Source organism: Telopea speciosissima, chromosome 8 (genome assembly GCF_018873765.1).
Source record: "Telopea speciosissima isolate NSW1024214 ecotype Mountain lineage chromosome 8, Tspe_v1, whole genome shotgun sequence".
Classification (NCBI taxonomy): Eukaryota; Viridiplantae; Streptophyta; class Magnoliopsida; order Proteales; family Proteaceae; genus Telopea; species Telopea speciosissima.
In genome coordinates this window covers 46,575,558-46,603,284 of record NC_057923.1, presented here as the reverse complement: position 1 = coordinate 46,603,284, position 27,727 = coordinate 46,575,558, and the positions used below count along the sequence as shown (strand labels likewise).

Below are 27,727 nucleotides of genomic sequence, written 5' to 3'. Positions count from 1 at the left end.
TATCAGTTTGTATCGTGCCGTATTGGCAAATACATATCAATACTCTCACAGAACCCTTTAACGTATTTATCATAAGTATCGGTCTGTATTGTATCGGGCCGTATCAGCCGACACAATACGATACCAATAGAGACATTATTTAAAAAAAAAAGATAGTATCAGTACGCATCATATTGGTACCGAGCGATACTGATGTGTATCAACTGATACGATACGGACCGATACTTTAAACCATGCTTATATCTCCCCTGTTCAAATTGGCTATTGTTAGGTATGGGCCAGAATACCGTGGGGGTATTTTGGACTTTTTTCCTCTTTATTTATTTGTTTGTTTGTATGTGGTTTAGTCCCACATTGCTCATGTACATATGTTTATTCTTTTATTAGTCTTATAAATAAAGAGGTGCTTGGGGTCACTAAGATTATCCAAGCCTTTCCCTAATTTAAGTCTCTCTACATGGTATCAAAGCCGACTTCGAATTAGGGACCCCCCCCCCCCCCCCTTCGATTTCTTTTCCCTTTTTTTTCCTTCCATCGTTTTTTTTTTTTCCCCCTTTGTTTCTGCTTTTTCCTCCTTGGTTCTCCCTCTTCCACAAGGGCAGCACTACAAGAGGTGATCGTATGATCTAGTGGCTGCCCCTCCCTACCTCTTTTTCCTTTTTTTCCTCATGAATTAATACCTGCTCGATAGCTGCTGGACATCACTTGCCGTATTGAAGCCTTCAAGTTTTTTGGAGATCAGCCCCTGCCATTATTGCTGGCTGTTTCTCACCTATTGGAGCTTCTTCAACACCCTTTCCAGCATCTGTCCAGCCTTTTTTCTCATTGATTGAAGATCCTCCACTCCCAATCGATCTCCATCTTCAGGGGTTTTTTCAAAACCCTGATAATTGTCGACTTTGGGGGTGGGGCTGCTTGTTGCTGCCATTTGGTTCTGATTTTTTTCAGGGTGTTTCTTCTATCATAGAGGGTCCCTCGACCTCAGTTGCAGCCACTTCTCTGCAGATTTTTGACACCTTATTCCCTTCATCGATGTCAGCATTACAGGGTTTTTTTCAAAACCCCTGACAATATCGATATAGGGTTTTGGACCTGAATTTCTGCAGAATATTTTCTACATTATACAGTGTTATTCAACTACAGTTACAGCCAATCATCTGCAAGTTCTGTCCCTCACTTGTCCCTTTATCGATTTCCACAATTCAGGTTTTTTCGAAACCCTGACACTATCGATATAGGGGTCTTCTTGTGTTGCTGGTTCTGATTTTTTGTGAGGTGATTCAGCCTTTACTTTGAAGTTATTATTGGCCTTATTTGCTGTCAGTATGGGTGATTCGACCAATTCTTTAGCTACTTCAGATCAGGCACTTAATGATGGTCACAGCAAGATAGAGTACCATAGCTTCCCACCAAATCGTATTAAACTAGATGGCTCGAATTATCTTCTCTGGTCCAGATCTGCCTCTTTTGCCATGGCAGGCTGTGGTCTCACCAGTCATATTAATGGCACTTGTGTTATGCCTACTGAACCAGGACCTGCTCAGGACAAGTGGCTTGCCAATAATGGTGTTCTGATGTCTTATCTGATAGGCTCTATGACTTCAGATTTACAGCATAACTTTCTTCTTCTGGACATTGCCTCTCAGATTTGGGCTGCCTGCAAGGAAACATATGGGCAGCTTGGCAATGATGCCCAAGTATATGAAATCCGGAAGAAGGTCCTTCACACCACTCAGGGAGAACTTTCAGTGTCCAAATACTATGCTACTCTTCGCAGTCTATGGCAACAGTTGGACCATTTCTCAGACTTTCACCCTACTACAGTGGCTGATATTGCTTCCTATAAGAAGCACGTGGATAAGATTAGGGTATACGATTTTTTGGCTGGTTTGAATGTGGAGTATGATCAGATTCGTGTTCAGGTGTTGGGCCATAAGCCTTTTCCCACATTTGAACAATCATATGCCTTGGTATCTTTTGAGGAGAACCGGAGGGCTGCTATGTTGCACCCTCCTATTACTGACAGATCAGCTCTCAAGGCTGCTGCCCCTACCACTCCTGCTCCTAGTGGCATTGCTTCTCTTGGTGATTCCGCTGCAGGGAATGTTGTTTGTGAGCACTGTCACAAGCCCTATCACACCAAAGAGAGGTGCTGGAAACTTCATGGGAAACCAGCTGATTTTGAAGCAAAAAGGGCTGCCAAGACCAAGAATAAGACAAAGACCAAGGCCCATCGATCGAGACTATTATCGCAGCCCCGCATCGACCCTCGGTCTATCCCAGAGGATCTACAGCACTCCTACGTATGCTAAGGTCTTCCGCTTCCGCTGCCTTTACTACATCAGCTACTGCCAATTCCCCTGCTCCCTCAGGTTCACACTTTGCCCGGTCAGGTATTACATTTGGGGGTCATTGTGCTTCTGTAGCTTCCCATCCTTGGATCATAGATTCTGGGGCTACGGATCATATGACCGGTTCCTCTAGTTTGTTTTATAGATACTCTCCCACTTCTGGGAAAGACAAGGTTAAGGTGGCTGATGGTTCTCTTTCTTCCATCTCTGGAAAGGGGGTCATCAACTGCACTTCCTCTCTTCCATTGTCTTCTGTTTTGCACATTCCTAACTTTACTACTAACCTTCTTTCCATTAGTAGTATTACTAGTGATCTTAACTGCAAAGTCACTTTCTTTCCTTCTCATTGTGTGTTTCAGGATCTGGAGTCTGGGAAGACGATTGGATTGGGTAAAGTGCACGGTGGGCTGTACTTGCTTGATGACTGTCGCTTCTCTCCACTACACCAGAACTCCATGGTCTCTTCTGAACTCTACCAGTGGCACTCTAGGTTAGGTTACCCCCCTTTAGGGATTTTAGCTCATTTATTTCCTAGTTTGGTCACCCTTCGTACTAAGGATGATTTTTTTTGTGAGTCTTGTGTTCTGGCCAAATAGACACGTTCCAATTATCCTGTTTCAAATAAAAGGAGTTCTTTTTGTTTTAATTTGGTGCATTCTGATGTTTGGGGCCCTAGTCTTAAGACTTCCATTTCTGGCCATCGTTGGTTTGTCTCTTTTATTGATTGTCATTCTCGGCATACCTGGGTGTATCTTTTGCACAAAAAAAATCAAGTTTTTTCATGTTTTTGGCATTTTCATAAAATGATACAAACTCAGTTCCAGGCTACTCTCAAAGTCTTGAGAAGTGATAATGGAACAGAGTATACTGAGTCCCAATTTCAAAAATATTTGGCTGACCATGGCATACTTCATCAAATTAGTTGTGTTGATACCCTTGCCCAGAATGGTGTAGCAGAAAGAAAGAATCGCTACTTGTTAGAGATGGCCAGGGCTTTGATATTTGCGCGGAATGTCCCATCTCAATATTGGGGGGATGCGGTACTCACTGCAGCCTATCTTATCAATCGGCTGCCTTCTAGAGTTCTTACCTCGTAGCCCCTCTGATTTTTTAATGGGACATTCCTCCTTTATTGTGCCCCACAAGGTGTTTGGTTGTGTGTGTTATGCTAGGGATACTAGATCTCCTGGCAAACTTAACCCTCGGGGACTTCGTTGTATTTTCTTGGGTTATTCTCCGACCCAGAAAGGTTACAAGTGTTACCATCCCCCTTCCCGCCGTACTATGGTTAGTATGGATATTATTTTCCATGAGTCCCTTTCTTACTATTCTTCGCCACCTCTTCAGGGGGAGAGTTCTAGTGAAGATGTGCCTTTTGAGATTCCTCTACCAGAGGTTCCTCAGGCTGCTGTCCAGCCTACTTTACCACCACCCACGGCTGTTGCCCAGCCAACTTTACCACCACCCACAGCTGCTGCCCAGCCTACTTTGGATGCCCAACTTCCTCTGGCTGTTCCTCCCTCCCCTAATGGGAATCCTTTACAGGGGGAGACCATAGAAAATAGTGTTGTTAATGTTCCTATCCAGGGGGAGCTGACCCCTGTCCAGAGGACTATTGGTGAATTTCAGGAGAGAATCGACGATAACTCCAACATCATCACCTATACAAGGGGCAGATCCAACAGAGGCCAGTTGCAAACCACTGTAGCACCAGTCCTCATCCAATTGCCAGCTCCAGACCCGGATCCTTCGTCTCCTGGTAATCCCTCTCCTTCCGACCTACCTATTGCTCATCGCAAAGGTACTAGGACTTGCACTTTACATCCCATATCTCGCTTTGTTTCGTATAGTTCTCTTTCTCCTTCTTTCCGTGCTTTTGTATCCTCTCTTTCTTCTGCCCCTATTCCTAAAAATTGGCAGGAAGCATATACAGATGGAAAGTGGAAGGCTGCAATGTTGGAAGAAATGAGAGCACTACCCAAAAATAACACGTGGGATCTTGTAGCTCTTCCTCCAGGGAAAAAACTAGTGGGATGTAAATGGGTCTTCGTGGTCAAACAGAAGGCTGATGGTTCAGTGGATCGGTATAAGGCACGTCTGGTTGCAAAGGGGTTCACTCAGACTTTTGGAGTTCACTACCAGGAGACCTTTGCACCAGTGGTAAAGCTCAACACTATCAGGGTATTATCATCTTGTACTGCAAATCTTGGGTGGGATCTTCAGCAGTTAGATGTAAAGAATGCCTTCCTCCATGGGGAGCTTGAGGAGGAGGTATATATGGATATTCCACTAGGCTTCTCTGATGACAGGACTAGGGGCAAAGTTTGTAAGTTGAAATGTGCTCTTTATGGGTTGAAGCAGTCGCCTAGGGCCTGGTTCGGCAGATTTCATAAGGCTATGGTTTCAGCAGGTTACAAGCAGAGCAATGCTGATCACACCTTGTTCATCAGACGAGTTGGTGACAAGGTTACTCTACTCATAGTCTATGTGGATGATATCGTGGTGACTGGTAATGATAATGCGGCTATCAGGGATTTGAAGCTTCTCCTTGGCCGTGAGTTTGAGGTCAAAGATCTAGGCTCTCTAAAATATTTTCTAGGGATAGAAGTGGCTCGCTCTTCAAATGCATCTTTCTTTCTCAAAGAAAATATGTCCTTGATCTATTGACTGAGACAGGACTGCTAGGTTGTCATCCTTCAGATACTCCTATGGATGCTACTACAAAACTTAGGGAGAAAGAAGGTGAACCTGCTGACAAGGGTGGTTACCAACGGCTATTGGGCAAACTAATCTATCTTTCTCACACCAGACCTGACATAGCAGTTGCCGTAAGTATGGTGAGCCAGTTCATGCATGATCCCTATTCCTCTCATATGGATGCAGTCCGTCGTATTTTGAGGTATTTGAAGTCTGCTCCAGGAAAGGGAATTCTCTTATCTCCCAATGGTCACCTCAAGGTTGAAGCTTATACTGATGCAGAATGTTGTGGCAAGGTCCAGTGCTGAAGCTGAGTTTCGTGCGATGGCCCAAGGCATTTGTGAACTTCTATGGCTTAAGGGATTATTACAGGATATTGGTGTTGCTGTCCATCTTCCAATGATGCTTTATTGTGACAATAAAGCTGCCATTAGCATTGCTCATAATCCTGTCCAGCATGATCGCGCTAAACACGTGGAGGTTGACAGACATTTCATCAAGGAAAAACTTGAAGCTGGCCTTATTTGTGTTCCCTTTGTGAAGTCTACTGATCAGCTGGCGGATGTGTTCACTAAGGGGCTGACTAACAAGCTGTTTCATCCTATCTTAGTCAAGTTGGGCATGCATGATATATATGCTCCAACTTGAGGGGAGTGTTAGATATGGGCCAGAATACCGTAGGGGGTATTCTGGACTTTTTTCCTCTTTATTTATTTGTTTGTTTGTATGTGGTTTAGTCCCACATTGCTCATGTACATATGTTTATTCTTTTATTAGTCTTATAAATAAAGAGGTGCTTGGGGTCACTAAGATTATCCAAGCCTTTCCCTAATTTAAGTCTCTCTACAGCTATGATGGGTGAAATAGCTTCTGAAATTCCTAAAATGTTTGCTGGAATTGATGAAGAGAATTAAGAAGAGAAGAGCACGACTGGAAATCTACCCAAGTTACTAAGAAATCCATCTCTGACAGCATGAATCCACATTACTATGGAAAAAAAAAACTATATTGTTTTATTCAAAAAATTTGTGGCCTCTAAAGTGCTAGGTACATACTTTTATATAGAGCTAAATCTAAGAATACAATATACAACTTGGTATAGGAACTCTTAATCCAATCACAACTTCCATGTGACATTTAAAGACAAAATGCCAATTGTAAATGAAACTTCTGAACTTAAAACATCAACTGGAATAAAAAAAATAACTGGCCTTAATTCATATATAAAACTGAAAAGAAAGTAGAAACGAGGTAATGGGGTATTTAAATCACCTAAGGATTTGGGTTAGAAAACGTCATGTAAATCCAGAATTGTTGGACGTATAAACCAAAGCCAGAAACTGAGATTTAATTAAACAGAGAAAAGACAAGTCTGATGTGGCTAGAATTCTGGTTGAGTGGGCTAACAGGGAAGGAGAATAACCCTTAAAGTTTGAACCAGATCCAAAGATTTGAGCACAGTAGGAGCCAAATTTGTAACTTGCTGAAACTGGAATTCAGAATTAGTAACCACAGGGAAACAACAAAAAATTTGTAGAAATAGCAAGTGTAACAAAATAGAAAGTCGGGGAATGAAAATAGCAACTAAGGAACAAAGTAAGGTTAGATTAAAGGAATAGAAACTAGAAGAAAATAAGAAGATGGAAGGAAGGGACGGATATGTTAGGCCTCTCACCTAACTGTGGAGAAAGAATCTCACCGATTCCAACCTTGGCATCCCACCAAGGTTTCCCTACTGCATCCCACGGTAGAACAGTTCTGAATCCTACAGGACCATTCACTGTCTCTCACAGAACTCAGACAAGTTCATGGCTAATTTTTTTCTCAAATCGTTCGGGGTTGTGTGATCTCCTATTCTTATTTATAACTTCAATGAAATAAGCAAATTAGGAAACCCCCTGTGAATGGAAGGAGAAATCTCTTATAACCTAAATTTTCCACTAAATAAACTCTTATAGAACTTAATAGAATAAACACTATGGCTGGATTGTAGTATATCTATCCAACCCTTCTAGAAACACTACTAAAATAAAGAATACTACTTATAAACATAGAAACTAATACTATCCCGTAAAGGCCTCAAATCCCTCATATTTGGGCTTACAGAATTAGTCTATTACAATAGAAAACCCAAAAATAGACAACCATGGCCCATAACCCATTGGGCACTCAAAATTAAGCCTTTTTGTCCATTCTTGTCCCACTTTGACCCTACCAAAGGCCTGGTTTGTTGCTGGCTTTCTTGTTCTTCTGAACTGTATCACAAGCCTCTATGGAGCGATGGCAAGGCATTAAGCCTTCTTTTCTCCCTTGTTCGTCACACATGGAGGACCTGCTGCATCATTAATTCACTGATTTTAGACTTGGATGCGTAGTGTGTGAATGTTAACCAAAGAGTACATAGACTGTAATGCAAGTTAAAGTTTTAGATCAACAGGGTTGGGTTTGATACATACCAGAGAATTTTATAAGTAATAAACTCTAGATCAAAGTATTCAGGTTTTGAATAAAGGGTGAACTGTGAAATATTTGACTAGAGATGAATTTCAGTTCTAGAGTAGTTCCAAAGGATTCAACATAGAATAATAACTAAGGGGATGGTTGAGACTGAGGATTGATAAGATCTCAGTAATAAGGGAAAATTTCACGGACACCCCCTATAAGTATATCAAATATCACGAACACCCCAAACATTGTCAAAATATCAGACACCCCTTACTTTATGATTTTATTTCAACTTAGTCCATTCCGTTAGGTCTGTGCAGTTAAGTCGCTGTTAACTCTTTTATAATGACGAAATTACCCTTACCACAGGATGAACTTCCCATAATACCCTTAAGGTTAAAACCCCAAATACAAATCATTCTCTTCATCGTCTTCGATCTGATGGCGGAAGAAGCAAGAACAGGGAAGGGGGCTTCTTCTTCTTCTTTCTCCTCTTGCAACCCTTTTCCTGCAACTCCTCCCCCACCCTGCTCCTTCAACCTTCTATCCCTTTTATAATCCACCTAACCCAAAACCGAACCAGCAATCATCTTTCCCCTGCTGCCATCTCTATTTTCTTATTTTTTTTTTCCTTATCTTCTAATCTGTAAAAAAACAAAACGAAAGACTTTCTACGATAGAAATCCACCTCTTACTGCAGGGTCGTTGAAGTTTCTGGCTTAGCTCAACACATCGTACTTAACCTGCTGCACTTGGCTTTCTGTTTCTTTTTAATTTCCTTACCCTATCGATCCTTTTCTTCAATTGCAGCGATAGCTTCTTCGATCCCTAATGTTTGAAAAGTCTAATGAAAACCCTTGGAAAACACATCTCTTTGTAAGATGGATAATATGAGTGGGGAAAAGGTTAATTTTGTAGGAATTGGATAAGAAGAAAACTGCACCAACTTTTTAGTCAAACTTCTTGAGGAAAGAACTTCTTGCGCAGTAATTTTCACATTTGCACTCCATATGACGTCTCTTCCAGTAGGCCACCTGAGAGGAACTCTGTAATTCCTAGGTGGAAGCACTAAGCAGCTCTGCTTGGATTCATGCTCACATTGACGGTCATACTCATTGCCATCAGAGTAACCCGCAGGGTTATGGTCGCCGGAGATGGAGTTGCCGCAGTTGATTATCGCCGGAGCTGGAGTTGGCACAGGTGATGGTCGCCCAAAATGATTTTGCAGCACTTCTCCAACGGTAAGAAGATGCTCCAACGGTAAGATTAGGGAAGAAGAGGGGTAGAAGATGCAATGAGAGTTTTTTATTTAAATAACTAAGTGGGTAAAATGGACATTTCAACTTTGGGTGCTAACTGTGCTTAACGTCAGGAGGAAGGTTGATATTTTGACAATGTTTGGGGTGTCCGTGATATTTGATATACTTACATGGGTGTCCGTGAAATTTTCCCCAGTAATAAAGGTTAAAAGCCTCGTTTATGGAGAAACTACTTCTAATGCTGCCACTGGTATAAGGTTTAGTTAGAATAGTCTGGTATGATTGGGTAGCTTTTGATAGAATTGAAGGAAATTTGTGAGCGGTAGTGTTTATAGAGCAGTTGCAGAAAATATCATAACAAATCACGCTTTGATTTTGGGAAATCATTCGCTAGTTTAGCAATCAAATATATAGATTTTTACTGCTGGAAATTCTCTACACCTTATTAAGTTCCATACTTCCATTGGATTTTGATAATTATTAAAAGCTATCAAATAATTGAGTTCTTTAAACCTACAATAATAAATAAACTATCCAATAATTGAGTTCCAGCAAGTTGGTAAACAGTATAATAATTAAACCATGAAGATTTTTTTTTTTGCATTTGTAAGGTCTCTATTTGCCAGCCAAACTCCCATGTTGGTCTCACGCAACATAATTCCAGTGATTGGGGCATCTGATGTCTTGTATTGGTAAACTTTTGTAGTTGCGTTCTTGAGTTCTCCTGTGATTTGTTTCTGACTTTGTCTGTTGACATTCTTTTGGTGACAGGACTGGTTAAAACCTTATGCGGCTTTTTGTTTCTTGCGTGACTTCTTTGAAACATCAGATCACAGTCAATGGGGTCGTTTTTCTCAGTATTCAAAAGAAAAGGTAGTTTAACATATGCTATTGTTTGAATTGAATTGAGAAATTCTCACTATAAGTACATGACTACATGCAACCTGATTCGTGTATGTTCTCCAATGTTGATTTGGGGAATCCTGCATAGCAATTTGAATAGATTTCTAAAGATTTTTTGATATGCTAGTCTAGTATATTAAACTCCAGGGCTTTAATAGCATTTTTCTTGTGTTTTCAGCTGGAGAAGATTGTTTCAAAGGATAGTGTGCACTATGACATTATCTGCTTCCATTATTACATTCAGTTCCATTTACATCAGCAAGTAAGATATGTCTACCTAATCCAATGTGTTGTAGGCTTGTAGCACTGATATGCAGACCACAAAGCAAGCATTGTGTTATACTGTTTAACTTTTTTACATGGCAGTTGTCAGAATCAGCAGAATATGCTAGAAAGAAAAGAGTGATCTTGAAGGGAGATTTGCCCATTGGTGTGGACAGGCATAGTGTTGATACATGGGTTTATCCAAATTTGTTTCGCATGAACACATCTACTGGAGCACCTCCAGACTATTTTGACAAAAGTGGACAAAATTGGGGTTTCCCCACTTACAATTGGGAGGAAATGTCAAAAGACAACTATGCTTGGTGGCGTGCTCGTTTGACCCAGGTTCTGCTTCATTCCCTTTTACCCTACTGTAATTGACAATGTGATTGGATTTTCCATTCCATTGAAGGACACATTCATTCAGTAGGCATCTTTCTGGTGTGGCTGACAGATGGCTAAATACTTCACAGCATACAGAATAGATCATATCTTGGGTTTCTTCCGAATCTGGGAGCTTCCAGAGCATGCACTCACAGGACTTGTTGGAAAATTTCGACCATCTATCCCTCTAAGTCAGGTATAGTCAGACCTTTTTTTTGGCTGAAATCATTAATTTGTTTATGAAATGGTAGGCTGGTCTAGATTATCAAAATTTTGAGGCATGGAAAGTTTCCAACCTATTGCTCTTCAGTTTCTCTTGGTTGAACCATGCACCACTATACATTCATCTGCAGGAAGAGCTTGAGAAAGAGGGCATATGGGACTTTGATCGCTTGAGCCGTCCCTATATCCATCAACAAATTTTACAGGTTTATGTTATATCTTGATCTTTGTTAACATTGATTCCTTTGAAGTTGCATGAAACTACTTTGTTTGCTGTTTTTTCTTAGATATTGTTTTGTCTTTTGTGTTTTAGGATAAGTTTGGAGCTTCTTGGATGACTTTTGCTTCAATCTTTCTGAATGAGTATCAGAAGAATGGCTATGAGGTGATGATCATTGTTCCTAATGGGTTTTCTTGATTTTATTCTGTTCGCTGATCCATATTTAGTCTTTTCTGAGTAATTGCTACCTTTCTTTGAATAGTTGTAAACTATGGGAAAGGTTAATATTTTTGTTAAATTATTTATCCACCCGTGAGTTAGAACTTGAAGATGGATCGATTCTAGTGAGAGAGAAGAGATTTACAGCAAACAATAAGGAGAAGAAGGGGAGAAGAGAAGAGAGGAAGAAGAAGAAGAAGAGTTGGGAGAGTAATCGGTTATGTGTGTTGAGTGATTCTCAACACACATAATAACTTCATTAATAAACTTCTGGAAATTACATAAGCCTCCCTAGGGAGGAAAGAAGAAATAAAAGAAAGAGTAAATAACAACTAAGTCATGCCTTATAATATGACAATGACAGAACTACCCTTATACACATAACTCTAACACTTCCCCTCAAGCTGGAGAATAGATATCATACATTCCTAGCTTGCACAATAAGGTACTAAATAGACTAGGACTGAGACCCTTGGTGAAGATATCTGCTACTTGATCACCTATCTTCACAAAAGGAGTGCAAATGCACCCAGAATCCAGCTTCTCTTTGATGAAGTGTCGATCAACCTCAATATTTTTGGTTCGATCATGCTGAACCGGATTATGGGCAATGCTTAGAGCAGCTTTGTTGTCACAATAAAGTCTCATTGGCTCTTCAGTTTCAAAACTCGAAGTCTTGAAGAGGTCTTTTTAGCCATATAAGCTCACACACTCCATGAGCCATGATCCTAAACTCAGCCTCCGCACTGGATCTAGCTACAACTGGTTGTTTCTTGCTCCTCCAGGTAACTAGATTACCACCCACAAAGGTACAGTACCCAGAAGTAGATCTCCTGTCAGAGACTGAACCAGCCCAATCAGCATCTGTGTAGCCTTCAATCTACAAATTGTCATGCTTAGCAAATAGAAGGCCTTTTCCTGGACAGGATTTCAAGTATCTAATGATGCGATACACCGCATCCAGATGTCCACTCCTGGGAGCATGCATGAACTGACTCACCACTCCAACTGCATAAGAGATGTTTGGTTGAGTCAAGGAGAGATAGATTAGTTTCCCAATTAATCTTTGGTACTTGCTTGCATCTATAAGAGAAGAACCACATTCATCACCAAGCTTATGATTCGGATCAATGGGGGAAGTTGCTGGTTTGCATCCTATCATGCCTGTCTCTTTCAAAAGATCCAAGACAGATTTCCTTTAGTAGATGTTGATTCCTTTCCTTGATCTAGATACTTCAATACCTAAGAAGTATTTCAAGAGTCCAAGGTCTTTGATCTCAAACTGTTTAGCCAAATTAGACTTACAAGTTGTTTATCTCCGCAACATCATTCCCAGTTACCACAATGTCATCAACATAGACAATGAGAGCTGTAACTGTACCATTACCTCTCTTGATAAACAAGGTGTGGTCAACTTGACTCTGATAATACCCATTCTTCAGGATGGCTTGTCTAAATCTCTCAAACTAGACCTTAGGAGACTGCTTGAGGCCATAGAGAGCTTTCTTCAAGAGACACACTTTCCCTTTAGCTGAGGGACACTTAAAACCAGGTGGAGGCTGCATGTACACTTCTTCTGCTAAATCTCCATGAAGAAATGCATTCTTCACATTTGTTGGTGCTCTTGGTAGTGCTGTCATTGTTGGCAACAAGGATTTGGCAGTAGTGTGGTTGTAAAGACAGTATTCAGTTGGCAGTGGAGAATTTTTGGGCTTGCGTTTTCTTGCTTCTTTCTCATTGGTCCGAAGGGTATCTTTTGGAATTATATATATATTCTCGTTAAAGGACCGAAAATGCATCTCTGGAGCCCTAGTGCAGAAGGAAGTCGAGGAGAAGTCGTCTTCTACCATTCCGATGTGATTCGAGAGCATAGGCGCGAAGGAAATCGTAAAAAAACATCGGTTTGGTCGTTAGCGATGGATTCGAGTGCTTGATTTGCAATGTTGAAGATCTTATAACATTCTTTTGGAGTTGGAGTTTTCCTTTGAGAAGGTAAACGTGTTCACAAACCATTGTCTCTGTGTAATCTGTTAAGGTTTAGGTTTGGGATTGAAATCTAATTATTGGGTTGATTGATTGTAAGGCTGAGGCCATTTTATATTGGGGATTGAAGTCCTTGCCCTCATTGAGGTGAGAGGTTGAAGCAGGGTAAGGGGTATCCTAGCCGTAGGGGCGGCTAATTGTACTGTTGTTGAGTATTGGGTATATACGAAACCCTGAGGGGTATTGCTCCGTGGACGTAGCCTTCACATACTGTGAGGTGAACCACGTAAATCGTGTCTGTGTCTACTTTTATTTGTTGGAGATTAATCCCTGTTTTGCAGAGTGGGTTTACAGTCTTGGTAGACCTGGCCACTTCTAGTGGTGCGAGGTGAGACTGTAAGCGACTGTGTGGTTTGCAGAAGAAGTCGTTAAATTTAAGGGAACTGATTCACCCCCCCTCTCAGTTCGATCCGGCATTCACAACATCTAATTGGTACATTGGCCAATCTTTATTGGCAACCATTGAAAGAAGAACCCTAATTGAGTTATGCTTGGCTACAGGGGCAAAAGTCTCCTGGTAGTCAATGCCATACACCTGACTATACCCTTTTGCAACCAGCCTAGCTTTGTATCTTTCCACTGTACCATCGGATCTATACTTGATTGTATAAACCCATCTGCATCCAACTGGAGTTCTCCCCCTGGGAAGATCAACTAGTGTCCAAGTATTGTTCTTCTTTAGAGCCACCATTTCCTTAGATATTGCTTGCATCTATTTTGGATCGGATAAGGCCTCTGTGACATTTTTGGGAATGGAAGAAGACTCAAGGGCAGTGGAAAAGGCAATACCTGTAGGAGAAATAGAGTCATAGGAAACAAATTGGGCTTTGGGGTTAGTACAGGTTCACTTCCCCTTTCTCATAGCAATGGGAAGATCTAATTCAGAAGGAGAAGAATTACCTGACTGAGGAGGATGAGACTGAGGATGTGGATCCAAAGAAGGGTTTTGGCAAGGTTGCTTTCCCTTCAACGCATACCAGGGTTGCTTTCCTTTTCCCTTCAACAAGCATTCACCTCTTGTGAATACAACATCTTTGAATCTTATTCCCATGTATTCTTTTTTCCTGCTAGCATCACCACCACTACTAGCGTCAATATCAACAACACCATCAGCATCAACAACATCCACTTCTTTGTATTTTCCAACATCAAATAGGAATGGGGAAGTGGAGGTAGGCAAGGGAGATAGAAAAGGAATGACATCAATATCCTGTTCACTTCTATTACTCTCCCCCTAAACAGGATGTTGAGGGGAAGAAAAGTAAGGGATAGACTCAAAGAAGGTGACATCTTTGAAGAGAAGCCGCCTTCGGGAAGGAGGATGGTAGCACTTATACCCTTTGGTTAAATCAGAGTAGCCCAAGAAGATGCACTTGAGAGCTTTGGGATCAAACTTGGTGCGGGCTGATTTGTTGACATGAACATAACAAACACAACCAAAGACTTTTGGAGGCAAGAAGAAAACTGAGGATTGAGGAGAAAGAAGAGCCAGGGGGATTTGGAGCCAAGAAGTAGAGTTGGCATCCGGTTAATAAGAAAGGCAGCGGTAAGAAGTGCATCAGACCAGAAAGTCTTAGGCACATGCATACCAAAGAGAAGACACCTGGTGATTTCCAGCAAATGGCGGTTTTTTCGCTCAGTCACCCCATTTTGCTGGGGATATCAACACAAGTCAGTTGATGGATGATGCCATTATTAGTAAAGAACTGTTGGAGCCCCCTATACATGTACTCACCCCCCTTATCAGACCTAACAATTTGGATTCGAGTACCAAACTAAGTACGGATAAGTTGATAGAAATCCTTAAAAGCATCACAAACATCACTCTTTTGTTTCAACAAAACAGTCCAAGTAGACCTAGAATAGTCATTCACAAATGAAACAAAGTAACGAAATCCAGATAAAGAAGTAGTAGGAGAAGGCCCCCAAACATCAGTATGAACAAGAGAAAAAGGTGCAGTAGATCTAATACCACGATAAGGATAAGATGTACGACAATGTTTAGCAAAAATACATGATTCACACTGAGAAACCTAAGAGGAAGGAAAAGAAGTAAACAAGTAGGGTAATTGTCTCCTCAAAACAACAAAAGAGGGATGATCCAAACGTTCATGCCAAAGCATTACAGACTCCAAAGTACTACGGTCACTACGACCACAAACATAAGCTGCAGTAGTAGATTGAGCAGGTAACCGTGGTTCAAGAAGGTAGAGTCCTCCTTTTTCAGTCCCACTGCCAATAACCCTCTTTGTCTCCAAATCCTGAAAAACACAATAGGAAGGAAAGAAAGTGATACAACAATTTAAGGATTTGGTTAGGTGACTCACTGATAATAGGTTAGTAGCAAAATCAGGAACATGAAGGACAGATTCAAGGGAAATAGAGGGAGTAACTCGCACATTACCCTTACTAGAGACAGAAGGAAGGGAACCATCGGCAACCATTACCTTGTCCCGGCCAGAGCAAATGGAGTAGGAATCATAATATTGTGACATACCAGTCATGTGATTAGAGGCTCCAGAGTTAATAATCCAGGTGGGTGCAGTAGGAGGAGCAGATGAGACCTACAGAGCTGAGGAGGTAGAACCAGCAGCTGACCCTCCAAGGTGAGGCATCAGCCAATGGAGGGTTGCAATATCATCCTGTGAGAGGGAATCAGGAGCCGGCTGGGGTCCAAATGGCTCAGGCTCAGATGTCACAGAGTGAGCCCTAACTCCCCCTCGCTTGCCTCCACGGGCACTAGATGAACCACCACGCATGCCAGGGGGTTGCCCATGAAGATCCCAGCACCTGTTCTTGGTGTGTCCAAGTTTTCCACAATGATCACATTTAAATCTTTCACGGTGATCTCCACGAGTTGGCCCTTGGCCTTTCCCCCCACTTTTCCAGTCTTTATGGGAACTCGAAACAAGAGCAGATCTCTCTGTGGATGGTGTAATATCCATAGTTGTTCTCTTGGTTTCCTCACTTTGCAAGTAGCTGCACACATCATCTAGAGATGGAAAGGGAGATCTCCCTAGGATTTGCAAGCGAAGAGGCTCATATTCTGGGTTAAGACCACCTAGCAAAATAAGGACCCTTTCCTTTTCACGACTCCTGTAGACCATTGCCTCATCCTCAGAATTGGATAGGTGGAGATTGTTATAGTGATCATACTCCTCCCACAAGCTGATAACAGTATCGTAGTAATCAGATATGCTCCTATCACCCTGTTTCATATGGATGATTTTTTGAAGGATTTGATACACTTTTGTTGCATCACCAACTCTATCATAAACCTTGGAGGCACTGCCCCAGATAGCAGGAGCCTTGATAGACCCAGTAATGTATCCCAACTTTCCCCTACTGCGTAAGGACAACTTCACAGAACGGGACCAATCCAAGTAGTTGGTAGTGTCCAATTTCACAACAGATATTTGGGTATTGGGATTGTCAAAGGAAGCCATAGTGGGGAGACCACTAGCCGAAATGGGTCCATTGACTTCAGAATCAGCCCCAGACACAATAGACATCATATGAAGGCACTTCAACAGTCAAACTAGTATGCTGCTCAACTGGGGAGTACACTCAACCCAAACAAAGGAGGTAAACCAGCACACAAATGGTTCTAAACCAACCAAAGCAACTAGGCTGGGGCAAAGCCTAAAAAACAGCAGGCATACAGAGAGCAAAAAACAAGCATAATTTAAACCAAAGCCTTCAAACACCCAAGGAACTTCAGTTCATAACACCCAACAAGTGTAACAAGGTGCAAACACTCCATTCTCAGCAACAAACAACCATCCAATGCATCAATCTTCAAAAAAAGGATCAAATAAGAAGCAGAAACAGAGCTGCCGATACCTGTACAGCAGAAAAAAAAGGAGCACAACTCTCCAATCTTCCCCTTTCAAGGACCAGGCTTTAAGAGCTTCAATAAGCACTCACATGCGACTCAAACAAACCTAGTTTCAAGGCAAACTAGTCTGCCAAAGACAGAATCGAAGTGCAAACAACCCATGGCTGGCGGAAAAAACTGGGTAGCTTCAATATCTTCACAGCAGATTTCAGCCAAGCAGCACTCCTCTCAATAACCGAGAGGTTAGGGGTCTGATAGAGGACCTCTAGGCAATTCAAATGCACTAGGTCTCATTCAAAAAGATGGAGGGATGAGCGAGAATCGAACAGAACTCTCCACAAGCTGGCGGTAGCTATGTATGCATCATCTCAAGCTTCAATCCACTTCAGCAGCTCCTAACATCACTCCATATGGATTTGGTTTGAAGAATACAACTCCAAAGAATGAAATATGTGTAGTATCTCACATAGTACAGCCTCTAATGGAACCCTCTACCTTTCTAGGGTTCCAAAGAGAGGTGAGGACAGCAAACTAGTTCAATCGCCTCTCAAACCAGATGTGCTGTCTCTGATACCAAGTTAGAACTTGAAGATGGATCGATTCTAGTGAGAGAGAAGAGATTTACAACAAACAATAAGGAGAAGAAGGGGAGAAGAGAAGAGAGGAAGAAGAAGAAGAAGAGTTGGGAGAATAATCAGTTATGTGTGTTGAGTGATTCTCAACACACATGATAACTTCATTAATAAACTTCTGAAAATTACATAAGCCTCCCTAGGGAGGAAAGTAGAAATAAAAGAAAGGGTAAATAACAACTAAGTCATGCCTTATAATATGACTATGACAGAACTACCCTTACACACATAACTCTAACACCGTGTCCCCCTTTGGATACTCCGCCGTGTTAGAGCTCCTATAATGTATGATATACATATCGTTTCCTCCCTTTCCTACAAGGTCGGCCTTTTAGAGGAAGCGGTTCAACATGGTATCAGAGCTAACCCTATTCTGATCCAAGTTTCCAAACCCCAGCCTCCTTCTATCGTCTCTTCTTTCTCCTCCCCTTCCTTCGATAGTTCTTCTCCTTCACCTTGGGGCAGCACTAATGAGGTGATCTTGCAGTCTAGTTGCTGCCCTCAAACCTACCTCCTTTTTCATGATTTAAACCTTTTTTCTACCCGATAGATGCTGTCTTCTTCCCTGCGGTATTGAAGCTTTTCCAAGATTCTTGAAGAACAAAGCCTCTACTCTTTATACATTGTTCTCCCCCCCTTTTGGACCTTCATCTGCATCCTTTTTGCAGCATCCATCTATCCATCCGTAGGCCTTATCCTTCTCTGGAAAGCCTTTTTTCCTAATCGATCTTCACTTTCAGGTTTTTTCAAAACCCTGAAACTTATCGATTTTTTGGGTTTGGAGGTTTTTTTCTTCCTTTCAGTTGCTGGTTCTTTTTGGGGAGTGTATTTCACCTTAGAGAATCACTCCCTATCCCTTCCAACCACTTGTTTGAGTTTCTTTCAGATTTCCCTTTCTTTGAATCGATTTCAACATACAAGGCTGCTCAACAGGTGTTTGATGAATTGCCTCTTATAGTTCTCCTTGTTAGATTGGTGTGAAATTTTGAGGACTTCTTCCATCATCATTGAAGAGTATGCCATCAAGTTTTCAGCCTATTTCCTTGAAGATCTCTTGGGGATATTGCTGTTGCCATTTTCAACAATTAATTTTTTGTGTTGCTGCCTTTTGTTGGAGCATTTCCTTGAATCATCATGACAGGTTCAGACTCCTCTTCTGCAACTTCTGGGCTTGATGGACAGTTCCGGATAGAGTTGCTTCCCCTTGCTGCTCCTATCAAGCTCGATGGGACAAATTACCTCAAGTGGTCTCGGACTACTTACTTGACCATTGCTAGTCGTGGCCTTACTGGCCATATCCATGGAACTAACACCATGCCGGCTGAAAAAGGTTCTCCCCAAGAGAAGTGGATGTCACATGATGCTATGGTGATGTCTTACTTGCTCCAATCTATGCAACCAGATCTGTCCGACAATATCTTGCTTCTAGAGACAGCCCATCAGATCTGGAGTGCCGCCAAGGAGACTTATGGACATGTTGGGAATGTTGCTCAGGTGTATGAGATTTGCAAGAAGGCCCATGACCTCACTCAGAAGGAGTTGTCTGTCTTTGCATACTATGCTGATCTCAAAAGCTTGTGGCAACAATTGGATCATTACTTCGACTATCAGCCCTCTACACCTACTAATATTGCTGCCTACCGTAAACATGTCGACAGTATCTGTGTGTATGACTTCTTAGCAGGTCTGAATGTGGAGTATGACCCTATTAGAATGCAAATGCTGAACCAGTCTCCCTTTCCTACACTAAAGTAGTCCTTTGCCATGGTCATACAGAGGAGACTCGTCGGGATGCGATGTTTCGTGCTCCTACTGTTGCTAGGTCTGCCCTGCAGACTATTTCTAGCCCCACTCCCATTACCATTACTGATTTTGGTAATGCTGCCTCCAAGGAGTCAGTCAAGTGTGAATACTGCAACAACCTTATCACACCAAGGCTCAGTGTTGGAAGTTACATGGGAAGCCTACAGATTTTTTAGGCGAAACAAGGCCGGGGGAAGCTCAAACCGAAGGCAAATCTGACTGAAGCTGCTGCTCCTACTGCTACAGTCCCCTCTACTGACACTGGTTTTACTCCGGATGAGCTACTAGCCCTCCGTCGCATGCTCTAGACACATTCCCTGCACCTTCTACGGCATCTGCACCTGCTGCCTCTTCTGGTTCTTACTTTGCCTCTGGTATTCTGGTCGGTAGTCATTATGCATCGACTGTCTCCAGTCTTTGGATAATAGACTCCGGTGCTATTGACCACATGACTGATTCCTCCCATGTATTTCATCATTATTCTCCTTGTTCTGGAAAAGATACTGTTCGAGCGGCTAATGGTTCCCTTTCTCCTATTCATGGAAAGGGTTCCATTCATTGATCTCCTACCATCACACTAAATTCTGTTTTGCATGTTCCTTCTTTTCCTACTAATCTCCTTTCCATTAGTAGTCTAACCAGAGATTTGAAATACAAAATAACTTTCCTTCCCTCTCATTGTATCATACAGGATCTGGTGAAAGGACACATGATTAGGGGTGGTAAGGTACATAGTGGTCTCTACATACTTGACACGGGTCAGACTTGTCTACCATCAGTTTCATCCTCAGCTCATTAGTTACATTCTGTAACTTCTTCGGATCTCCATCTATGGCATTTTCGGCTTGGTCACCCTCCTTTTCGAACTTTAGGTTTTTAGTTTCCTCAGTTAGTTAAATGTTGTAACAAGGATGAGTTTTTATGTGAAGCCTGTGTTTTGGCTAAGCAGACTCGTTCTAATTACTCTCCAATAAATAACAGAAGTACTTCTCCATTTGCTTTAGTTGATACTGGTGTGTGGGGCCCTGCCCGTTATGTTTCTATTTTTGGCCATAGATGGTTTGTTTCCTTTATTGACTGCTTTACTAGGACCACTTGGGTGCATATGATGTTGCACAAAAGCGAGGTCTTTCGATGTTTCCAGCTATTCTATCGTATGATTCAGACCCAATTCATTGCCACATTAAAAATTCTGCGGAATAATAATGGCAGAGAATACATGGAAGGTCAGTTCCAAACCTATTTGGCTGAGAATGGCATCCTGCATCAGACCAGTTGTGTAGACACCCCTGCCAAGAATGGAGTTGCCGAAAGGAAAAATCGGCACCTTTTGGAAGTGGCTCGGGCCATTATGTTTGCACGGCAGGTACCTCCTCAATATTGGAGTGATGCTATCCTCACCGTATGCCTACCTCTATACTTGATGGGCGTACTCTTGTTGACCTTCTTCAAAGCTCTTCCTCTTTTATGGTCCCCCCACAAATTTTTGGTTGTGTTTGCTATGTTCGCAACAATCATCTTCATTGGTAAGCTCGATCCTCGAAGCATTCGGTGTCTATTTTTGGGCTACTCCGCCACCTAGAAAGGATACAAATGTTATCATCCACCTTCTCGGCTTACGTTTGTTACCATGGACATTGTCTTCCATGAATCCCTGGCATATTATTCTCAGCAACCTCTTCAGGGACAGCATGATCTAGTATTTGAAGATGTGCCTGCTCATCTAGCAACTCCTATTCAGGGGGAGCCTTCTTCTCCAGAGCCTCCAACTTCAATCTCTAGTTTGCTTCCTATTCAGGGGGAGCGCAGACCTGTGAATCAAATTCCTGTTGATCAAGTTTACACCCAGAAGCACAAAGAGCAAGTTGAGACTACCACTATTGTACCACTTCTCCAACCATCAGAACTTGATCCAGATCCAGATTCCGCTGCATTACCTGGTAAGGTTCCCTCTCTTGATTTATCTATTGCTGTCCGTAAAGGCATTAGATCTTGCACCCAACATCCCATCACCAATTTTGTCTCCTATGATGCTTTGTCTCATTCCTATTGTGCATTTGTGTCCTCTCTTTCCTCTGTTTCTATTCCTCAAAAATGGCAGGAGGCAATGGCAGATCCAAAGTGGAAAGCAACCATGTTGGAAGAGATGATGGCCTTATCCAAAAATGAGATGTGGGACTTGGTGGTTCTTCCTTCGGAAAAGAAAACAGTGGGTTGCAAATGGTTGTTTGTTGTCAAATAGAAGCCTGATGGAACAGTGGATAGATATAAGGCCAGGCTGGTGGCCAAGGGCTTTACTCAGACCTATGGGATTGATTATCAGGAGACATTTGCCCCAGTGGCAAAATTAAACACTGTTCAGATTTTGCTATCATATGCTGTCAATCTTGGCTAGGATTTGCAGCAATTGGATGTGAAATATGCATTCCTTCATATAAAGTTGGAGGAGGAAGTTTATATGGAGGTTCCTCTAGGTTTTTCTTATGACAAGACTCATGGGAAGGTTTGCAGACTGAAGAAGGCATTATATGGGATGAAACAAGCTCCTCGGGTTTGGTTTGGCAGGTTCCATAAAGCAATCTCTGTAGGATACAAACAAAGCAATGCTGATCACAACTTGTTCATCAAGAGAAATGGAGATAAGGTCACTCTTCTCATAGTCTATGTCGATGACATAGTGGTGACTGATAGTAATGCAGATGAAGTTTCTCACCGGAAGACATTCTTGGGACGAGAATTTGAAATAAAAGATCTAGGACAGCTCAGGTACTTCCTTGGGATTGAAGTTGCCCGTTCTCCTAAAGGCATCTTTCTCTCCCAAAGAAAATATGTTCTGGACTTACTCTCAGAGACTAGTTTGTTCGGATGTGACCCATGTGACACCCCTTTCGAGGCTACTACTCGTCTACAAGAGAAGGATGGTGATCTTGTTGATAAGGGGCGCTATCAACGGTTGGTGGGAAAACTAATCTATCTCTCCCACACTAGACCAGACATTGCATTTGCAGTTAGCTTAGTCAGTCAGTTCATGCATGATCCCTACTCCATCCATATGGCTGCTGTTCTTCGTATTCTCCACTACTTGAAGTCAGCTCTAGGGAAAGGGATTCTCCTATCTCCACATGATCATCTTTACGTTGAGGCTTACACAGATGCTGACTAGGGTGGTAACCCTGACAGGAAATCCACTTTAAGCTATTGTACCTTTGTAGGAGGTAACCTTGTCACTTGGCGAAGTAAAAAGCAAAATGTGGTGGCTAGGTCCAGCGCTGAAGCAGAATTCCATGCCATGGCCCAGGGCATATGTGAGCTATTGTGGCTTCAGAGCTTACTCCAGGATATTGGTGGTTCTGTTCATCGTCCAATGATGTTGTACTGTGACAACAAAGCTGCGATCAATATTGCTCATAATCCAGTGCAACATGATTGTACCAAGCATATGGAGATCAACAGACACTTCATCAAGGAGAAGCTAGAAAGTGGGCAGATTTGTATACCTTTTGTGAAATCTGATGATCAACTTGCAGATGTATTCACTAATGGGTTAAGTGGAAAGTTATTTCATCCTAGTCTAGTCAAGTTGGGCATGTGTGATATCTATGCACCAACTTGAGGGGGAGTGTTGAGTTATGTAACCCGATAAGGGTATTTGGGGTTTTTTTTTTTGTTTATTCCCTGTTATAAGCATAGTCGGCCATACAGGGATAGTAGTGTAATTTTGCCTTATAAGTGAATGTTATAAATGAAGGGGCTGAGTGCGAGGATGAATTTACTCAAGCCATTTCATATTTTATCCTCTCTTCTAACATTGTATCAGAGTAGGCAGGGGTCACGGTATCGAGAGTTGAGTTTTAGGTTGTGAATGTTGGTGATAGAAGGAGAGGAAGATGAAGGAGAAAGAAGAAGATGTAGACAAGAGAGTAGAGAAGAGAAGAGATCGATTGTAATGGGTTGTGTGTGAGATAGATCTCTCCACACCTATATTACTTCACTAATAGAGTTAAGAATATTACATATACCTCCCTAGGGAGGTAAAAGATAAGAAAAGGTAAAAAAGGAGAAAATACACAATAGGGCAACTAGACAAAAGGCTAGTTCCCAAACTACGCTTATCACATAACTTCTGACAACTCTAACACTCCCCCTCCAGCTGGAGAATAAATGTCATGCATTCCCAGCTTGCATAGGAGAGTACCAAACTGAATAGAGTTAAGAGCCTTGGTGAAGATATCCGCCAGTTGATCACCAGTCTTCACAAAAAGGAGTACAAATACAACCAGTCTATCTTTTCCTTGATAAAGATCTACTTCAATGTGGTTGGTCTTGTCATGTTGCACTGGATTGTGGGCAGTACTAATGGCAGCCTTGTTGTCACAGTAGTCTCATAGGGCCTTTAGTGTCAAATCCCAGTTCCTGAACAAGTCTTTTCAATCATAGGAGTTCACACACTCCATGAGCCATAGCTTTAAATTCTGCCTCTGCATTGGATTTGGCTACAACATGCTGTTTTTTGCTTCTCCATGTAACCAAATTACCTCCCACAAAGGTATCATAGTCGGACGTAGATCTCCTGTCTGTAATGGATCCAGCCCAATCGGCATTAATGAAATCTTCCACTCTCAAGTGATTGTGCCTTGCATACAACAGTCCTGTCCTTGGAGAAGACTTCAAATATCTAAGAATGCGATACACAGCATCCAAGTGGCCACTCTTGGGGGCATGCATGAATTGGCTCACCACTCCCACTGTATAAGAGATATCTGGGCGTATCATAGAAAGATAGATAAGCTTCCCCACCAGCCTTTGGTATTTTCCCGCATCAACAAGAGAAGGACCACAATCTTCTCCTAGTTTGTGATTCTGCTCAATAGGAGAATTTGCTGGTTTGCAGCCTAACATCCTTGTCTCTGTCAACAAATCAAGAACAAATTTTCGTTGACATATGTTGTCCGTTGACATATGTTGATTCCTCTCTTGGTCCTTAATACTTCAATTCCTAAGAAGTACTTCAAGGGACCCAGATCTTTGATTTCAAACTGTTGAGCCAAGTAGTTTTTCAGTTTATCTATCTCAGTTGTATCATCTCCAGTGACCTCAATATCATCAACATAGACAATGAGGGCTGTGATGGTACCATTGCGCCGCTTGGTAAAGAGAGTGTGTGGTCAGCTTGGCTCTGGGAATATCCATTCTTCAAAGCCTGCCGGAAGTGCTCAAACCATACCTTTGGTGACTGTTTGAGGCCATATAGTGCCTTCTTGAGGAGGCACACTTTCTCTTCAGCTGACATTTTGAAGCCTGATGGGGTTTGCATGTACACTTCCTCTTCCAAGTCGCCATGAAGAAAGGCATTCTTCACATCCAATTGATATAATGGCCAATCTTTATTGGTAGCCAATGATAAAAGAACTCTTATAGAGTTGTGCTTAGCCACAGAAGCAAATGTCTCCTGATAGTCAATTCCATAGACTTGATTGTACCCCTTGGCCACCAACCTTGCTTTGTATCTCTCAACAGTACCATCAAATTTATACTTGATTGTGTAGACCCATCTGCATCCAACTGGGACATGTCCCCTGGGAAGATCCACCAATTGCCAAGTACCATTCTTCTCAAGTGCCATCATCTCCTCAGACATAGCTTGTCTCTACTTTGGGTCAGACATAGCATCAATAACATTCTTGGGAATAGAAATAGTAGAGAGGGCAGCAATAAAGGCAAGACCTGTAGGAAAAAGAGCATCATAGAAAACAAAAAGGGCTATAGGATTAGTACAAACTCTTTTCCCTTTTCTAACAGCAATAGGAAGGTCTAAATCAGATTGAGTAGAAGGGATGTCACCTGATGGACGAGAATGAATCTCAGGATATGGATCTAAAGAGGATTCTTGGTAGGTCTTTTTATTCTTCAAGCTTTTACCTCTTTTGTACCAAATGTGGTAATCCTTCTCATTACCTTTCTCATTACCAGAACCACTTTCAACAACCAATTCTGTATTCACACTTGATTGATCATCAGTATCAACCACATCCACAGTTCTGTGTTTTCTAATGTCAAGCATAAAAGGAGAGATAGGTAGAGGAGAAGGAAGGAAATCAGTAGCCTGTTCACGTCCACAATTCTCCCCTTGAAGAGGATGCTGAGAAGGTGCAAAGAAAGGGACAGATTCAAGGAAGGTGACATCTTTGGAGATAAGGCACCGGCGAGATGAAGGATGATAGTACTTGTAACCTTTAATAGTAGAAGAGTACCCAAGAAAGAGACATTTGAGAGCTTTGGGATCAACTTTAGTGCGAGCGGATTTGTTAACATGCACATAACAAACATAGCCAAAGACTTTAGGAGGAAGAGAGAAAGCAAAAACCTGGGGAGATAAGATGTCCAAGGGAGATTTGAAATCTTTGGTAGGCATGCAATTGATGAGAAAGGAAGCAGTGAGAAGTGCTGCAGACCAGAAGGTCTTGGGAACATGCATGCCAAACAAGAGACTACGGGTGACTTCCAATAAATGACGATTTTCCTCTCAGCAACCCCATTTTGTTAGGGGTGTGTCAACACACGCTAGCTGATGGATAATGCCATTATTAGTAAAGAAGGTTTGGAGGCCACCAAACATGTATTCTCCCCCTTTATCAGACCGAACAATTTTGATTCGAGTATCAAACTGAGTAAGAATCATCTGATAAAAGTTCTTAAATGTATCACAAACATTACTTTTATGTTTCATAAGAACAGTCCAAGTAGCATGAGAAAAATCATCAACAAATGACATAAAGTAACGATAGCCAAATAAAGAGGTAGTAGGGGAAGGTCCCCAAACATCAGTATGCACAATATGGAAAGGAGCGGCAGTTCTATTGCCATGATATGGATATGATGAACGACAGTGTTTGACAAACATACATGGTTCACATTGAAAAACATGAGGAGAAGCAACAGAAGAAAATAAGTGAGGTAATTGTTTCCTCATTACAACAAAAGATGGATGGCCAAGATGACGATGCCATAACATAACAGAATCCACAAAACTACTATCATTACGTCCACACACATAGGACTGAGCTGTGGGCAAAAAAGGTTAAAAAAGGTAAAGGCCTTGCTCCTCACGTCCACTGTCAATAATCCCATTTGTCATCAAATCCTAAAAAAGACAGTGAGAAGGAAAAAAGGTGACACTACAGTTCAGAGATTTAGTCAAATGACTCACAAATAAAAGATTAAGTGTAAGGTTAGGGACATGAAGAATGGAAGTAAGGGAAATAGATGATGTAACAGGGATACTACCCTTACTAGATATGGAGGAAGGGAGCCGTCAGCTACCTTAACCTTATCCTTATCCTTACCGGAGCAAATGACATAGGAATCATAATAACGGGGCGTACCAGTTATGTGGTCAGTGGCACCAAAGTCAATGACTCAAGATTAGGCTGCAGTAGAAGCTAAGGTGGAGACCTGCAAAGCTGAGGATGAAGAAGAGCTGGCCACTGTGGGTGCAGGAGATGTGCTCAGATGTGACATGACCCTGCGAAACACTGCATCTGCTAAAGTGGAGTCATCCTGTGTAGCATCTGCCTCAGTCATCAAAGAGTGTGCTCTAGCTCCCCCTCTACAGCCACCACGACCTCGTGTGCCAGGAGGACGACCATGAAGAGACCAACACCTATCCTTGGTGTGTCTAGTCCTCCCACAATGATTACATTTAAACCTGTCTATACCAACTCCACTGATACCAACTGTCTCTGCTGCTCTATCTTCCTCACGGTTAGGCCCTTGGCCTCTACCACCTCCATGGGTGTCTCAGAAAGAACTTGAATTGAGAGCTGACCGCCCAAGAGATGATGCTGGTGTTGGTTCCATAGCAACACGCCGAGTCTCCTCACTCTGTAAGTAACTACAGACCTCACTAAGAGATGGAAGGGGGGACCAGCCTAAAATCTGGAGCCTGATTGGTTCATAGTCAGGGTTCAGACCACCAAGTAAAGTAAAGACACACTCCTTTCCAAGAGTCCGATACACCTTTGCTTCATCCTCTGGGTTGGTCAATTGAAGATCCTTGTAGTGGTCATACTCTTCCAAAAGACTAAGAAAAGCATTATGGTACTCAGAATTGGTCCTGTCACCCTACGCATTAAGTTAATTTTTTGGTGAAGCTGATAGACCTTGGTAGAGTCACCCACTCCATCAAAGGTCTCGGAGACACTGTCCCAGATTGCCTTGGCAGTTTCTTTTCTTATAAACCTTCTCCCAATCTCGGGCTTCATGGAGAAGATTAACCATGTCATGACTGTAGAATTGTCGGTCGACCATTTCTCATAGGTAGGTGAACTAGGCTCTGGGGCTTTAATAACACCTGTAATGTACCCAAGTTTCCCTTTGCTCCTAAGGGAAAGCTTCACAGAGTGTGACTAGTCCGAGTAATTAGTGCCATCAAGCTTCACAAAGGAAAT

General features: G+C 42.1%; 1 protein-coding gene across 1 annotated transcript in view; it reads left to right on the top strand.

Moving 5' to 3' along the window:
* The window catches only part of LOC122670935 (4-alpha-glucanotransferase DPE2), a 63,356-nt gene that overhangs the window by 19,904 nt on the left and 15,725 nt on the right, over positions 1-27,727 (top strand). The window contains exons 11-16 of the mRNA XM_043867979.1: positions 9,524-9,625; positions 9,834-9,917; positions 10,022-10,264; positions 10,374-10,499; positions 10,657-10,731; positions 10,839-10,910. Coding sequence (XP_043723914.1) covers positions 9,524-9,625; positions 9,834-9,917; positions 10,022-10,264; positions 10,374-10,499; positions 10,657-10,731; positions 10,839-10,910 — 702 coding nt within the window. The remainder of the gene's footprint in view (positions 1-9,523; positions 9,626-9,833; positions 9,918-10,021; positions 10,265-10,373; positions 10,500-10,656; positions 10,732-10,838; positions 10,911-27,727) is intronic.